Source organism: Sebastes umbrosus, chromosome 17 (genome assembly GCF_015220745.1).
Source record: "Sebastes umbrosus isolate fSebUmb1 chromosome 17, fSebUmb1.pri, whole genome shotgun sequence".
NCBI lineage: Eukaryota > Metazoa > Chordata > Actinopteri > Perciformes > Sebastidae > Sebastes > Sebastes umbrosus.
Genome location: NC_051285.1, coordinates 25431348 through 25447200, shown reverse-complemented (window position 1 = coordinate 25447200; position 15853 = coordinate 25431348). Strand labels below are relative to the sequence as shown.

Sequence of the window (15853 nt, the reverse complement as noted above, 5' to 3'; positions counted from 1 at the left end):
ATCGGCTTTGATATTGCTGAAAGCCCACGTATGCATCTAACATTGGACATTGCATCATGATGGTGCAATGACATGCATCATCGCCAGGCTGTTTTACCTGAATGTGTTCCTCTCCCGAAAGGAGTGTCAAAGGATAGTTCCACAACCAAGATCAATCTAGAAGGCTCTTCACCCATTTGTGTCCCAAGACTATTTTTAGTATGATGAAGAAAAATGCCACAACATTTATTCCGATTGGTCAAAAGTCTTGAAATTTGGTGTAGACATCCTTTGGGCGAGTATCTAACAGTACAACTATTACATGAAAAATAACACTTTTCTTAATAGTAGGGCTGTCAAAGTTAAAGCGATAATAGCGTGTGAAAGCAAATTAATTTTAACGCCACTAATTTCTTTAACACATTAATGCAACTTGCGATTTTTAGGTTGTAGCGGGCTCAGTTTTAAAGCTGGAGTGAAGATACTGGCATCATACCTAGAAACTAGAAAACCTAAGGAACCCATTGGTACAAACCATGTCATACTAGTTTCACTTGTTTTGAAGGAGGTGAAATAATGCTCCAAACTCGTCACTAGATTTTGTTGAGGAAAAAATTTCATGGTCCAACTTCAAAGGGGTGCCTTGACCCCTGACCTCAAGATATGTGAATCTAAATGGGTTCTATGGGTACCCACGAGTCTCCCCTTTACAGACATGCCCACTTTATGATAATCACATGCAGTTTTGGGGGGAAATCATAGTCAAGTCAGCACACTGACACACTGACAGCTGTTGGGCTGCAGTTTGCCATGTCATGATTTGAGCATATTATTTACGCTAAATGCAGTACCTGTGAGGGTTTCTGTACAATATTTGTCATTGTTTTGTGTTGTTAATTGATTTCCAATAATAAATATATACATACATTTGCATGAAGCAGCATATTTACCCACTCCCATGTTGATAAGAGCATTAAATACTTTCTGCATTTTGAACAGATAAAGAATGTACGACTAATTTGCAATTAATCGCAATTAACTATCTTAATCGATTAACAGCCCTAATTAATAGTCAAAGTCAGGATATTTGAAAAATGAGGAAAGATGCTAACATTGTGTTTATTAAATGTTTTCCATATGAAATATGTTTTACACTGCATGTGTGTGTGTATATCTTTGATATTCAACTTGTTATGAGTTCATAGATACCAAACTCCTTGTAGTGTCTGAGATACAGCCATTTCCTTATCATTCTATATTTAGTATTTGGGCATATTGGACTACTGTTTTTTCCTAAAATATAGTGGAGTCTATTGCTAAAAAGTAAAAAAGATAAGTGAAACTCACTCTTCAGTCAAACGGTTTGACCAGTTTTGAAAATGTCTTTATGCTTAGTCAAGCCCAGAGAACACTTCCACTGAAGGAAATTAAAAAATGGAAGTTGCGGGCACAAGTGGGTTAAATAAAAGTGATTTATTTAACATGCTTTGATTAATAATGCCTCTTAATTATTAACTATCCTTTAATATTTTAAAGTCGGAATAAGCTTTGACTGTGTCATTTGTGAGAACATAAAGCAGATAAGTCTCTGAAATCAATAAATAAAGAACGCCCTCCTGTGAAAAAGCCCTTCTTCCCCGGACACTCCCTCACCTGTTCGTCGGCCTGAAAGTCAACTCCTCCTCCAAAAAACATTGATTGCTCAGTAGGACAATATGTCCTTTCTGACAGTGAAGGGACTGCGCCTTTGAAATTGGGGTTGCGAGTGCACGGGACACAATCATCGAACAGCGCAAGCTGGAACAGCACAAACATTCTTGGAGCACCCACACACACACACCCACACACACCCACACACACACACACAAACACACAACACACACACACAACACATACACACACACACAGACAGAAGCCTGGGACTTCCTCCACTACATCAGAACCAACTATTTTACAATCAAAGTGATAAACGGTCTTGTAAATTGAGGTGCTTGTAGTTCTCAACAGTAAATTAGTAATGTCTGTAGGGTGTGTGTGTGTGTGTGAGTGAATGACGTTCAGCTGCTAGTGGACCAGAAACGAAAGGTGTGAATAAAAGGTCAGCCGCCTCCTCTTCTCTGCAGCGCAGACCGCTTTGTAGAAAAGACTGTCCAGATGTGGCGGCTAAGCTAATTTTCCAACATCTCAGAGAGGGATCAGAAACTCTGACGCTGCTCAGTGGGGTTTTTAAAGTCGCAGCACATGAAAGCTGCCGACACAAAGCCTAAACGGCGCTCACCTGTCTTTACTTACAGTGTGGCATTGAAAGGCAAACATGTTATGTGCTCTCCTGCAACTATAAGAATCACAAAATGCAAGAATCTATACCATACAGAACCAGGTCAAATAATCTGAGACAAGAGTGCTGGAGCTTTAGCCATTCATAACCCCTATACGTTCTACCCTCAAGTCAAAAGTAGATGTCACATAGAAGTGGTGTACATCATCTAAAAGCTGGGAACATGAAGATTCATTTGAGATGCAGCTCAGCACTGTCTGTCAAGTTGTTCTAGCCATCAATCAGAAATAAAAAAAATAATTAATTAATAAATTAATTAAAATAAATAAATAGAGAAAGTGTATAAGAGCTTAGAATATTATGATAGAAGTATATGATTGTCATTCCCATGCTCTATTATGTCTCATAAGTTGTTGAAGCAATTTTTGGGTTGATACCATTTGTTACTCAGATTTGGTGCTAATTTTAACAATTTTTTACCACTTGAGATTTGATGAAAATGATCAATAATTCCTCCAAAATACCACATTAAGACACCAAGACCTTGAGGAACACCATAGAAACAGCCATGCTGTGATTTGGTATCAAAAACTTTTGACATTGGAGATTTTTGCGATTGGATGGCGAGCACTTCTGTTTTGGAAACTGCTCATAAAACCCCTTATTGTCAATCTACCTAGGAAAGCCATCCATCCTCTGAATGCTCTAGGTCTCTAGTTTGTGGCTGTAAAGTTCCACGAGGCTGTGATTATCCTAGAGGTCACCACAGGTCATTTTATACAGTGAGGTCAAATTTCAAAAAATGGTCTCACTACAATGAAATGGCTACTATGGGGACTAACATCATCACACATGAATACAGTTGGGCTCATTGGATCCACAAGAGTCTCAGCTTTACAGTGATACCCAATTCATGTTATTCTAAGACTATTTTGGGACCCCAGTATGCAGAAATCTTCAAATACAACATTTTAGAATAGGCGAAAATAACAAATTTTTGCCCCAAACTGCATGTGATTATCATAAAGTGGGCATGTCTGTAAAGGGGAGACTCGTGGGTACCCATAGAACACTTTTTCAATAACATATCTTGAGGTCAGAGGTCAAAAGTCCCCTGTGGAATTCGCCATGCCATGACATTTAAAAACTGAGCTACAAGCTCTGAAAGACAGAATAGCAGTGTTAAGGGTTAAAGAGAATTGAATGAGACAGCTCAGCTTTACGTTTGAATGGATGATGTATACATGTATATTAAGAACCAGGCCCAAACATCTGACCTCACCACCGCGTTTTCAACTTCCAAGTTATCTATAGAAGCAATGAGGCGAGACACGCTCATCATGTTTTAATTGTGGGGTTGAGGGAGGGCAGCCAACGGTTAACAGACACGTCTCAGATGTTTCTAGAAACCAGCAGTGGCTTAAACCCCCTCATCCATCCCAGATATCCGGAGGCCGATTGAGCGTGTTAAACCTCTCCGGCCCCGCGGATCTGCATGTCTCAGAGCAGCGCGATGATGTGTGAAATCACGGCACATCATGCCCTTTATTTGCCTTATCATGCCCAAACTGAGACGTACACTGACTTAATGTGACGCACAGTTGAGATCTTGTTTGTGGACATGTTGATTTAGGTTAATGATCCTGCTGGTAATGACATCCTGCTAACTATGCCTCAGAGTGAGACATTGTTCATGCATGCCAGCGGGAGAGAGGTAAGCATACCACCCGCGAACGGACGCTCCCTGGAACAAAACACAAGGTCTGCGGTCTGCGAGCAGAGGGGAAGGAGCCGTTTAGCAGCCGTGCATCACTCTGCCATGACATGTGCTAAAATAGTAAACAGACCCAATTTAATGCAGTTTCTTCCCTCCTTTTTTGGGCTCGTTGGAGGAGCAGCTAGAGTGGATAAGCCCTGTAGAGAAAGCCCCAAAAGGCTAAAAAAAAAAGGGCATTCCCTCCCTCAAGCATGCAATCTGTAATGCGCTCTCACACAAGGCAGGAAGTTCACAGCTAAAAGCGAAAGAGATGTTATCTGTGGCAAGACGTTGCTCTTTTTCCATGAAGTCATCACAGGCCCCTGGGTAGAGTGACTGGCTGCAACAAAAGGGCTACTGTTTGACTGGCACAATGTGCCGCTCTGCTCCACAGCTTGGCCACACATGCAAATGACAGGCCGGGAGGGGAAAGGTGTGGTGATGTCAGGTGGTCTGAGACCAGCTCCAAAATACTCAGAGAGCACCAGCAGAGAAATGATGATGAAGGCTTCACCAATTTAAAAAAATGTTTTTGTGATGGTCAGCATGAAAGCAATTTGTATGTAATCCATGTAATTGTGAACCAGGAACTATAGAGAGCAGCGAACGCCGCGTAGGGAGGAGGTCGGGGTGGAGGGGTTAGTCAAAAAACGCAGGAGACCGATGTTTGTGTCTCGTGTGAAACCAAAAGTCAGAGTTCATTTATTTGTCACCTAACTTCCTTACTAAAGTTACGCCACTTCCGGTGTTATTTTAACCCAAACCACGATCTTTTCCTAAAGCCAATAAAGTCGTTTTTGTCACATAACTTCTGTACCTAAGTTCCAGCTCTTCTGGAGTTATTTTAACCCAAACTGCGATCTTTTCCTAAACCTATACAAGTAGTTTGTTGCCATAGCCTAACCAAGTCAATCTATTCCTAAACCTTACTAAGTACTTTTATTTTGAAAAAAACTGGGGCGGAAATTGACACGTGCGTGACGTGTTGCATGAACATTGGTGACTATTTCACAAACTGCCATGAGACTGAGTTGTATATTTTCACCTGAAACACACCTGATGAACAGTAACTTTACTTTATACCATATACGATACTATTTTGACAACAGAGGTTATTTCTTTGTGATTTTTTTTACCACCCTTATGCATCTACTTCCCCTCTGTTATCTTGTAACTGGAGCTGGAAAGTATCTGCCATGTGGAGGGAACAACTGTTGAAAGTGAAAACAGGTTGTACAAGATTCTCTGTTTCGTTATATCTTCACCGCCTCATCCTCCTTCCACTCCAGCAGCCTGAGCCAGACTGCTCTGCACTTCCTGATCTCTGCATGCATGACAGCCAGAGATGTATGTCACAGAATATACTTAGTCAGAGGGAGGGGGGGGGGATGCAGGTCTGTTTTCCTACCAGAATAAAACTGTCTTTATTCCACTTATATAGTTTCAAACAAAATATTGCATGAGGTGACCTCTGAGGACGAGCTGAATGAAAACATGAATTAATTGATTTCTAATTGAATGACTTTATTTGTGCTGATGTTTCCCCCTTGCAGATGTGTATCTATGTGACAACTTTAACTGGTGTGATGTGCAGTGAATGGCTTCAACACATGCATGTGTGCATCAATGATTTCCACTGTGCGCACACCGGGAAATAGATTGTATTATATTTTTACGCGCAACAAATAACTGCAGCAGATGGGTTTCCTGGCAATTGAATGCTGATATGTAGGCTGTAAAAACGCACCAGCTATGAGCTGAAAGATGAAACACACATATATATATATTTAAATGAACTAACTCACCGTTGGGTCCATATTTCTCCACGTTGGTTTTGACCTGCTCCAGAGTCAGACCAGTGTTCTCGTTCACGCCGAAGTTCTCTAAAACTTCAGTCGCAGATTTAGTGTGCGCATTCTCCATGTTGGCGGACTGGAGCTGGTTCTAGATGATCAGATCGAGATGCATGTAGTTGAGCAACATGTATTGAGTCAGTCGGAGGGTGAAACAGCAGTAATGTCCACCGATGCACGGTGAGGTGTCTGTCTGTCTGTCTGCTCCGTCACCTGTCCACCCTGAAGAAAAGATCCTCGGTAGAGACGCTGTCGTCGCTCTGCCGGTCGTCTGCTGCTGCTGCTGCTGCTGCTACTTCATCTCCATCTGAAGGTGTGCTGTCTGCTGTGTGTTGTGTGCGTGCCGGAGTGCACCGCCTCCTCGCGCGCTGAGCACTGCCCTCCTGCGCTCCTATTGGCTGCGCTGCACCTGAGCCTCGCTGCGACCACTTCAAACCAGCTGCCTTCTTTACAACAGGATGCATGCAGCAGCAGCAGCAGCTCAGCTCGCGCTGCTCGTGTTTGTTACACTTGTTGTGTAGGTAATGCTGTCACGTGACGTCATTTTATTGCACCTTACATAGGGGGACTTATTATCTCTCTCTCTGCTTGTATAGACTTCAACTCTAGTGCGCATCAGCGCCCCTGGAGCTGAAGGGCACACAATGCCTTGCTCAAGGACACCATTAAAGCAGCAGTAGGCAGAATGTTTTGGGCATAATTGGGCAAAGAATTCCTTAACCCTCATATTATCTTTGGGGTCAATTTGACCCCATTCAATGTTTAACGTCTCTAAATAAACGATTGACATCATTTTTTTTGCTTCATATTTAATGACTTTTCCTAATTTAATGGGAACAACTGGGTAAACATAAAATTAAAATGATGATATGTTTTCAATGTCCTGTACACATGCTGTACGCATCGGTGTTCTTTGGGGTCAATTTGACCCCAGGCTGTTTTAGCTGCATAAAACATATAAGAAATATCAACATTTTACACACATTTGTTTTGGATGATATTGAGGTCACTATAACATGCAACTGTCGTATCTTTCCTGCGACAGTGCTGTTGAAGTGATGAGGAAGGATGCTCCGCGGACACTGTTCTTGCTGGTATAACAGAGTTTATTACAAACAAGCAACAAATGTCATAACGGACGTCTAGAGCGTCCGGAGGTCTCAAGTCAAATCTGAAAGTCCTCCACTTCGGGGCTCTCGCGCCTCCTTATATCGGGTTCATGTCATGCAACATCTGAGCTGAGCGTATGATCATGTATGTCTCCGTTATCCTACATGTTTATCTTTCAGCCCCTGGTCTTAGCGTATGACCATGTCTGTCTCCACGTATGCTTCTTACACATATGTTTACCATTAGGGGCCTCGCTGTCTTGTGCAAGACTTGAAAATATACCACACAACTTTATAATCTTCAAAAAGCTTTAGGGCCCTAACCTAACATAACCATAACTGTAGTAGTGCGAGAACCACTGATAGTTCACACGACATGGGGGAGGGGAAACATCAATCGAGAACTTTGATATTTCCCCACGCTTTGGGGGCGGCAAAATATGGTTCCCGTGAAGATACTGATTTTATTTAAAGGGCTATTTAGGTAGTCAACAAACAAACATAAAGTACCTGACACATAAACTTGGGTAACAATTTTAATTATAATCATTTTCTGGAGGTTTAAATTGCTGGGGTCAAATTGACCCCAAGGATAAAAGATGTTAGTAAATTTGAAGGTAACAGGAGGGTTAATAACCTTTCAGCATATTGTAATTCAAGTGTTCTGAGAGACTTCTGCTCCTCCTCATGGCTCTGTTTTCAGGCTTTAGAACATCTAGCCCGTGACGGGAGACTTTGGCCAATCATCATTTCAGAGAGAGAGCATTCCTATTGGCTGTTCATTCAAGAGAGGCAGTGAACTCGTGAACTCCGATCAAGCGGTCAAACTAGGCAGCGCTGATCAAATATGGATCAATATTCTGTTACTGTAATGCCTATTTCTTGCATACAATATTTTCATACATCTTGTAGTGTACTGTTTAGCTGTAAAATGAGAAAGTTTGTGACCCGGCCGCCGTCTTGAGATCAGTTTAGGAAATACCGCCCACAAGCCGGAGCAAACTTTCTCATTTTACAGCTAAACAGTACACTACAAAATTGTTCTGATAACATTTGAGGCGAGATATAGACATTACAGTAACAGAATATTGATTCATATTTGATCAGCGCTGCTTAGTTTGACCGTTTGATCGGAGTTCGCAAGCCAATATGAACGCTTGCTCTCTGAAATGACCTGTGATTGGCCAAAGTCTCCCGTCACAGGCTAGATTTTCTAAAGCCTGAAAACAGAGCCATGAGGAGGTGCAGAAGTCTAGTTTTCTCTCAGAACACTTGAATTATAATATGCTGAAAGGTTATTATGGCAACGATGCCAAAAATATTCTGCCTACTGCCGGTTCAAAACAGTGGTTTTGCATATACAGTGTCAGTCTCAAAAGCAGCCCCGGGGACAGTTGCACAAAGATTAGGTTAATCTAGTCAATTATGTCAGTTTTAGTTTTGCTCTCAGACTATACTGTAGTTTAATGCAAGTCACACAGAATAATAACTGACTCATTTTAAGCTTACAGATAGCAGATCTGCCCTCCAGGCTATGTTTCCACAGTGAAGTTGTCTTCACAACTGGCTTGTAATTTGTGGTTTGTTGTAGAGTCAGCAGAGAAATAATCTTCTTGAAGATGGCCTGTAATCACTATAATATATGTATTTTGGAATTTATGTGCACATCACTAAATGCTTTAATACATTGTCCAATCTGGTGCTCAACAGAGGAGAGAGGTGAGCAGCTTGAACTAATCGCTTCATCAGTATGTTTTTATTCTTTATTCCATGCTTCTTCTTCTTACAGATCAGAGGCTTCACTAATAATATTTAAGAACTCAAGTTTTGATTATGGTTTTATTGTATTTATTTACAAGTACTTTTACAAACAGGAAAAATAGAATTAAAATATAAAACATACATAAAATGAGTGCAGTAGAATATACAATGTAAAACAACTAAATAAATGTGAACCTGATCAGACGTGATGGCGATGATGTTGTCCAATGAGCTGGACATTCAGAACTGCACAATAGCAGCCAAACAGAACGGCTCAAACTCTGACAGCTGTGTTCTCCGTCCTTGCAGTCTTGCCAGATTGTTCTCTCAAGGAGACTTGGCGTGAACATCCTTCTCAAGTCCATCCTTGGCTGTCCTAGTATTGAGAAACAGCCTCCGAGTCCAAATGACCAAGGTCGAACACTGCTGCTTCAGAGGATGCTCGCCAACGCAGAGTGTCCAGTGAGAGGGCGGTCAAAATGGAAATAAAACATGACTTTCCACCACATTCCCCATATCAGCACCCAGGAAGTAATTGTTAACTATAGGAATTACAGGTACATTCACATGCAGTTATGTGTGTAACATAAAATACAAATATTGTACAGTTATTATTTTCTTGCAACCTTTTTTTAAATCTTTATTCATTCAGGGAAGTTTCACTGAAAGGAAACCTCTTTTGCAGGAACGCCCTGATCATATTCGCACATTCACACCTGGAAGCTGCCCAGTACAACCACAGCCAGAGCCTCTGAACAGCTCCACCGGAGCAGTTGGAGTTAAGGGCCTTGCTCAAGGGCATCCTCAGCTTCTTCACTTTCCCCAATCAGATTTATTAAAGTATCAAAAGTAAAAGGATTCGGTCTGCAGAAAAATGGCATCTGTAACTGATAGGCTACATTACATATTTTATTATTAATATTAATGCATCAATGCCTAAGTAGTAGTAGTAGTATCAGCAGTAACTAGACACTGCTTTTTAAGGGATTTTGACTTGTGTTTTATAAGCTTATCATATATCCTTTTATATAAATTCTTAATCTAGAATGTAACTCCAGCTGTCAGATAAACATAGCGGAGCACATGCAGAATATATGATATCCCAGCCGAGCCTGTCATCCACTTGTATAATTTAAGAGGGAACTCCTTAAAAGTGTTTCGCTGAAAAGAGAAAGAAAAACATCTTCACCCTTCGTGCTGTAAAAGCCTGGAGCGAGCTTCCAGAGGATGTAGTGGAGGCTCCTTCAGTTCAGAAACAAACAGATTGGATGAATTCTGGTCAACACAGGATATTTGGCATAATTATAAAGCTGACTTGTGACTATTTGTGAAATTATTCTTATTTCAATCAAGCATATTGTGGTATTATGTTGTAGTATTGTTGTTGTAGTTGGAGAGTCTGGCATGGAGGATTTATACCAGAAAATGTTCAATACATTTCAATAAAAACTAATTCAATTTCAGTATAAAGTCAAATATTACCCTCTGAAATGTAGTGGAGTAGAAATATAAAGAAGCATGAAGAGGAAATACTCAATTAAATCAAATCAAACTTCTTTTCTCCCTCTATCTTTCAATACAAATTCTACTTAAGTATAGTATTTAAGTAAATTAATTATTTCCCACCACTTGAAATATGTTATTTTAAAAAGAAACTAGAATTACCGCGTCACGGTTGAAATTTCCTCTAACCGGACAAGTTGCAGTTTAGTGTACAACATGTCACCTTTTTATCCTATTAGACCTTTGTGTGAAATTGCAATAATCAGCATATGAATTATTGAGTTATGGTCACAGTGACCTTGACCTTTGACCTCCAAAATCAAATCAGTTCGCCCTTGAGTCCAAATTGTGCCAAACTCCCTATAGGCCTTAGTGAGTTATTGTGTTCTAAAGAATGGGATGGATGGACAACCCGAAAACATAACGCCTCCGTCCATGGCATAAAAAAATACCTTCATAAATGGGTGAGTTATGGATTAAAAATCAACAGTGGTTTAAAAACAAAACATTTTGGCAAGTGTGCCAATACGTTGGTGTATTTTATTTATTCAATGCTATTTATTTATGAGCATTGAGTTCCAGGAATATGGCTTCTTTTGCCTTTCAGGACCATCATGGGGTCTATGTAACACCAGTAGTGCTCCTGTGATCATCGTCAGAGTCATCACAGTCAGTTGAACAATCCTCCCTCCTCTCCTTCCGTCAGTCAATAAAAAAATTTAATAACTTTCAAAATGACACCACTGGAAATATACTAAGTTATTTGACATTTTAACCCTCCAATAAATTTTCCTTCCCCTGAAATGTCATGATTGCATTGTGGTGACAGAAATTATTATTTTTTTATGAATCCAGAGTTTGTGACAGATCTTTTCTGCACAAATTCACCTTCCTTGTTTTCCACTTTGGCCCATTCCAACAAACCTGTTTCAACCAGAAGTACAGCAGTAACATACCAATATGCTCTTTCCTTGTGACTTCAAAGGGATAGTTTGGGTGTTTTGAAGTTGTATGAGATACTTATCCATAGTAGACGTATTACTTACAGTAGATGACAGTCGGCGCCCCCAGCATCGAGAAACAGAGAGGAGCACCGACCCCGTTACAAAGCAATACAGTGCTGTGGACGGCAGCAGCAAGACGTATTTTAGCCACCTAAAAGAAAGGCTCACATAAACAAATTAGATCCGTTTAAGTGAACGCTATATTTAGAATATTTTCCAACAGTGAACTGAACTGAAAGTGAAACGTATCTATAACTACTGCTTTTGTCACCTGAGCCTGCTAGCTTTGACGAGAACATAGATGAGTTTCAATTTCAGTTCAGTTCCCCATCGGAAAGGAGAAGCAATGGGCTGTCTGACGGAAAGATAAAGCAGAGAAAATATTCTAAATATAGCGTACACTTAAACGGATATCATTTTTTTTAAAGTGAGCCTTTCTCTTGGGTGACTAAAATAAGTTTTGTTGCCGGCACCGTCCATAGCAGTACATTGCTTTGCTATGATGCCGGTGCTCCTGTCTGTTTCTCCAAACCGGGGGCATGCCGACTGTCATCTACTGTAATACACTGACTATGGATAAGTACCTCATACAACCCCACTGAGAAACGCCCGAACTGTCCCTTTAAGCACCACATTCTGCTCATATTCTTGCAAAATTTGTGGCTCATATAGCATCAGAAACAAGTGTAAGTTTACCTTCAGTGAACACAAACACATTATTTTGCATATCATTTACTAATACCCCATTGGGACATGAACTTCCTGGAAAACTGTCACTTCCTGGTCAACAGTAAATGTGACCTCATGCGAGATGAACAGTAGGGCCCAATTCCAATACACCCTCCCACTCCATGACGGAGTGAACTGTGTTCGTAGTCACACTCACAGCTCAATGAAGCACCCTTCTTTAAGGTGGAGCGTATAAATACAGCTGCCACTTCGGGACAAACTTCCCTCTCTCGAAATATAAACATCATAAAAAAATATAAATAAGAAATATGTATAACAGCAGTGCTAATAATAATGCTGAAAATAGGATCTATCATTAAGTGTGTAAAAATGCAAGAATAGTATAAATAAATATGAATATTAGTTTAAATGTACCGTATAAATAAATGCAGTGTCAATGCCAGAGTAAACTAGATTATTGCACAGCTGAATTATTGCACTAAATTATTGTACAGTTAAGTCAGTATTGCAGAGTTGCCAATATAATAAATTATAGGATTATATCTGCAGATAGGGGTAAAAAAATAAATAAATAAATAAATAAAATTATATATACATATGTAAAACAATATACAATACAAGAATAAATTAAACATCCATCTTAGTTTCAGCAGTTTATGAGTAAATGTTTATACCAGTAGTCGCATGAGACTGACATTGGAGCATGTTCCATGACGAAAACAAAGCGTCGTCAGTAAGGGCAGCTGGTTAAGTCGGCATCAATGCTCACTGTTGGAGGGTTTTATAACCCACTTCCACTCCCCGCTGACTGGTTTGGGATGGCACTTAATATGGCGAACAAACGGAGCGGAAGTGGGTAGGAGAGGCTGTAGGGGGTGGTTTTAAACTTCCAACCAATAAAACCATCACCCATTTGTGGTCCCGCCCTCTGAGCGTATGATCAAATCAAACTCCCTCCATCTGATATCCAGTTTTGCTCATAGGACTGCACTTTAACCTTGTAACATGATGGCTCCCAAAGCCTGCCTCAATCTATTATAAACTTGGATTGTTTATTAAAGCTGCACCGCTGTTTAAAACGCTTCATGAGTGTGGAGCCCTGTGCAGAATTGGCCTTTAGGGGGGAAAATCAGCAGTCTAAGTGGTAGAAGTTTAATGAATTTACCCAGTCATCCTTGACTTGGGATGAACTAAATGCAAGTATGGAAGCCAGCGTTCCAGATTTCCCTTCCATCACTTTATCCTGAGTGTAAGGTTACTGCAGCACAATCTCCCCACAGTACGCACACGCTGAAATGGGTCTACTGTTGGAAACCACAGGCACCGGACTGGGACCTCGTTGGGCAGAAAATATAAAAGGAACAAGGTGCTCCAATTCTGTCCTCGTTCACAGCTGGCCTCTTCTCTCACAGTTAAAAAAAAAAAAAGTGTATTTATATCTGGAGCTTACGTAACTTCCAGAACTGCTGTCTGGAGGATGGTAGCTGGCTACATGAAGTTCTTGGATGCTAAGTGCCTACAAGTGCCCTCTCACTTGCTTTTGGATGCGCTGTCTTCTCCGTCTTTGCCTCTGCTGCGTCAATATTCACATCCAAAGATTTTTCTATTTTAAAAGTCAGACCTCACTACAGCTATCCCCCAGCAGCAGACGCTCGGGCTACAAACCACAGGTTCCACTGATCCTCCGTCCTCGCTGCCCACTCACAGTCAGTGAGCTTGTCATTAGTCATCATCTGTATCGATTTATGGTTTGAAGCTCTCTTTAATCGTGTGTGTGAGCGTCCATCTGCGTGAGCTAAAGCCTCTGCAACGGCGGTGACATCAGTTTCGAGAGAACCCCCTCAGATGCCAAAGCTCTCATGAAAAGGAAATCCCCACCCCGACCCCCCTCTATGGCTCGTTCCCTCTTTCCCTTCAGTGGTACACACTGGGGGACTGTGCTAGCCTCAGCGCCAGTCACACAACATTTTCCACACAGCACTGTCAGCCTTCCAATAGCATTTGCCTGCAGCTTTCATTTGCATGAGGGAAATGAGCCGTGGCCTCTCAAGCATTCAAAAAAAAAGATATTATCCTCCACCTTCCCCGTGACGCATCACAAACCTACTGTAACTCCATCTAAGGCAAGAAGGCAAGACATGACATTCTCATGTGCCTGGACCTGAATTACATTAGATATGAAAACAAGATTATTTTGACTATGACAAACAGCCATCCTTTCCTAAGAGCTTGGTGCGTTTGCAGGGCCGGCTCTAGCCCTTTTGGTGCTTCTGGTGAAATTTGTATTGGAGCCCCCAGAACCCTAGCCCCAAAAAACGCAAAACAAATCAGACATCATAATGGTTTTAAGAAAAAAAAAAAAAAAATTATTTCCATAAACAACTGTATTTTTTATAATGTAAATAACAGGGCTGTCAATCAATTCAAATATTTAATCACAATGAATCACACATTTTTTTGTCTGTTCAAAATGTACCTTAAAGGGAGATTTGTCAAGTATTTAATACTCTTATCAACATGGGAGTGGGAAAATATGCTTGCTTTATGCAAATGTACATATATATTTATTATTGGAAATCAATTAACACAAAACAATGACAGATATTGTCCAGAAACCCTCACAGGTACTGCATTTAGCATAAAAAATATGCTCAAATCATAACATGGCAAACTGCAGCCCAACACGCAACAACAGCTGTCAGTGTTTCAGTGTGCTGACTTGACTATGACTTGCCCCAAAACTGCCATGTGATTATCATAAAGTGGGCATGTCTGTAAAGCGGAAACTCGGGGGTACCCATAGAACAACATTTTCATTCACATATCTTGAGGTCAGAGGTCAAGGGACCCCTTTGAAAATGGCCATGCCACTTTTCCCTCACGAAATTTAGCGTAACTTCACTATAGCTAAAACTGAGCCCGATGAAACCTCCGAAAGATTGCTTGCGTTAATGTGTTAAAGAAATTAGTGACGTTAAAACAAATTTGCAAATTGTTTCGAGGGTGACCAGCACCCCCCCGAAGGTGGCGCCCTGGGCGACCGCCTATATGGCCTACGCATTAAGCCGGCCCTGTACATTTGGAATCTCTCTGCTGCCTGAACAAAAGACTGGAGTGTTGGGGACAAACAGCTGCTGCTGCCATTGACTTTGAATCAAGGAGACGCGAGTCAACAAAAAAACAAAAACAGTCTGGGAGCAGCTGTACCTGACAAGCAGCCCAAGTGGCAAGTCAACCCCGCCCAGCCGCCTGGTCGGTGATAAAACCTCTCCCCTCTTTTCCCCTCGTCCCTCGTTCGGGGGCTCTACACATCATTTCACAGTCTGGCACAGCAGGATGCCACGCAGCCTGTCAGCCCCGGGAAGGGAAGGGAAATGGTTTATGTCAGGGGGGGAACAGTCTGCTGTCTTAATACCAACTCAATATTTTAAATACATTTCTAGAGTGATGCTTGAAATAGCATTGTGCGCCTTCGATATTCAGTATTAAAGAGGTATCTTTTTTAAGCATCAGAGAGAATGAGCATTATACTATCTGTATAATTTTCCTTATTCAAGATGTAATAAGAAATAGATAAGATTCACCTTCATTCTTTGTGCTATTTGCCCTGGCAGGCAGAGCTGGAGAAATATCACCCATTTCCCATTTTGTGCCGTAAAGAAATCAAACACGTTTCCCAAAATCTGACCTTGTGACCGTCAGTGTGCTGCAGAAGCCAGCAGTAGAGAGAGTTTATGAGTTCATTATTTTAATGTCATACAGAAGCAACGATTTTCCCTTTTCATGTGATTTAACAACTTTAATTGGACATAATTTACAAGGAAAGTTGCCTCATTACATGCAGCGGCGTGAAAAGAGAAAAATCAGTAGCAGGGAGAGTGTTTTTCTCTGAAAATACGGAGCTACAGTACTTTAAATTT

At 41.0% G+C, this 15853-nt stretch overlaps 1 protein-coding gene and 1 long non-coding RNA gene across 5 annotated transcripts in view; one reads left to right on the top strand and one right to left on the bottom strand.

The window, feature by feature from the left end:
- Positions 1–5999, bottom strand: part of atp2a3 (ATPase sarcoplasmic/endoplasmic reticulum Ca2+ transporting 3) — a 60811-nt gene extending 54812 nt beyond the window's left edge. For all 3 annotated transcript variants that reach the window (XM_037748251.1, XM_037748250.1, XM_037748252.1), the window contains exon 1: positions 5819–5999. In XM_037748251.1, the coding sequence (XP_037604179.1) occupies positions 5819–5936 (118 nt within the window). In that variant the 5' untranslated portion in view covers positions 5937–5999. The remainder of the gene's footprint in view (positions 1–5818) is intronic.
- A 268-nt stretch (positions 6000–6267) lies between these two features.
- Positions 6268–9910, top strand: LOC119475493. 2 transcript variants are annotated; one of them, XR_005203811.1, is made up of 3 exons: positions 6268–6383; positions 9046–9293; positions 9422–9910. It is a non-coding gene; the product is annotated as an uncharacterized LOC119475493 (long non-coding RNA). The 2 variants fall into 2 exon arrangements; XR_005203810.1 differs by having other exon boundaries at positions 9046–9910.
- Positions 9911–15853: the final 5943 nt, after the last annotated feature.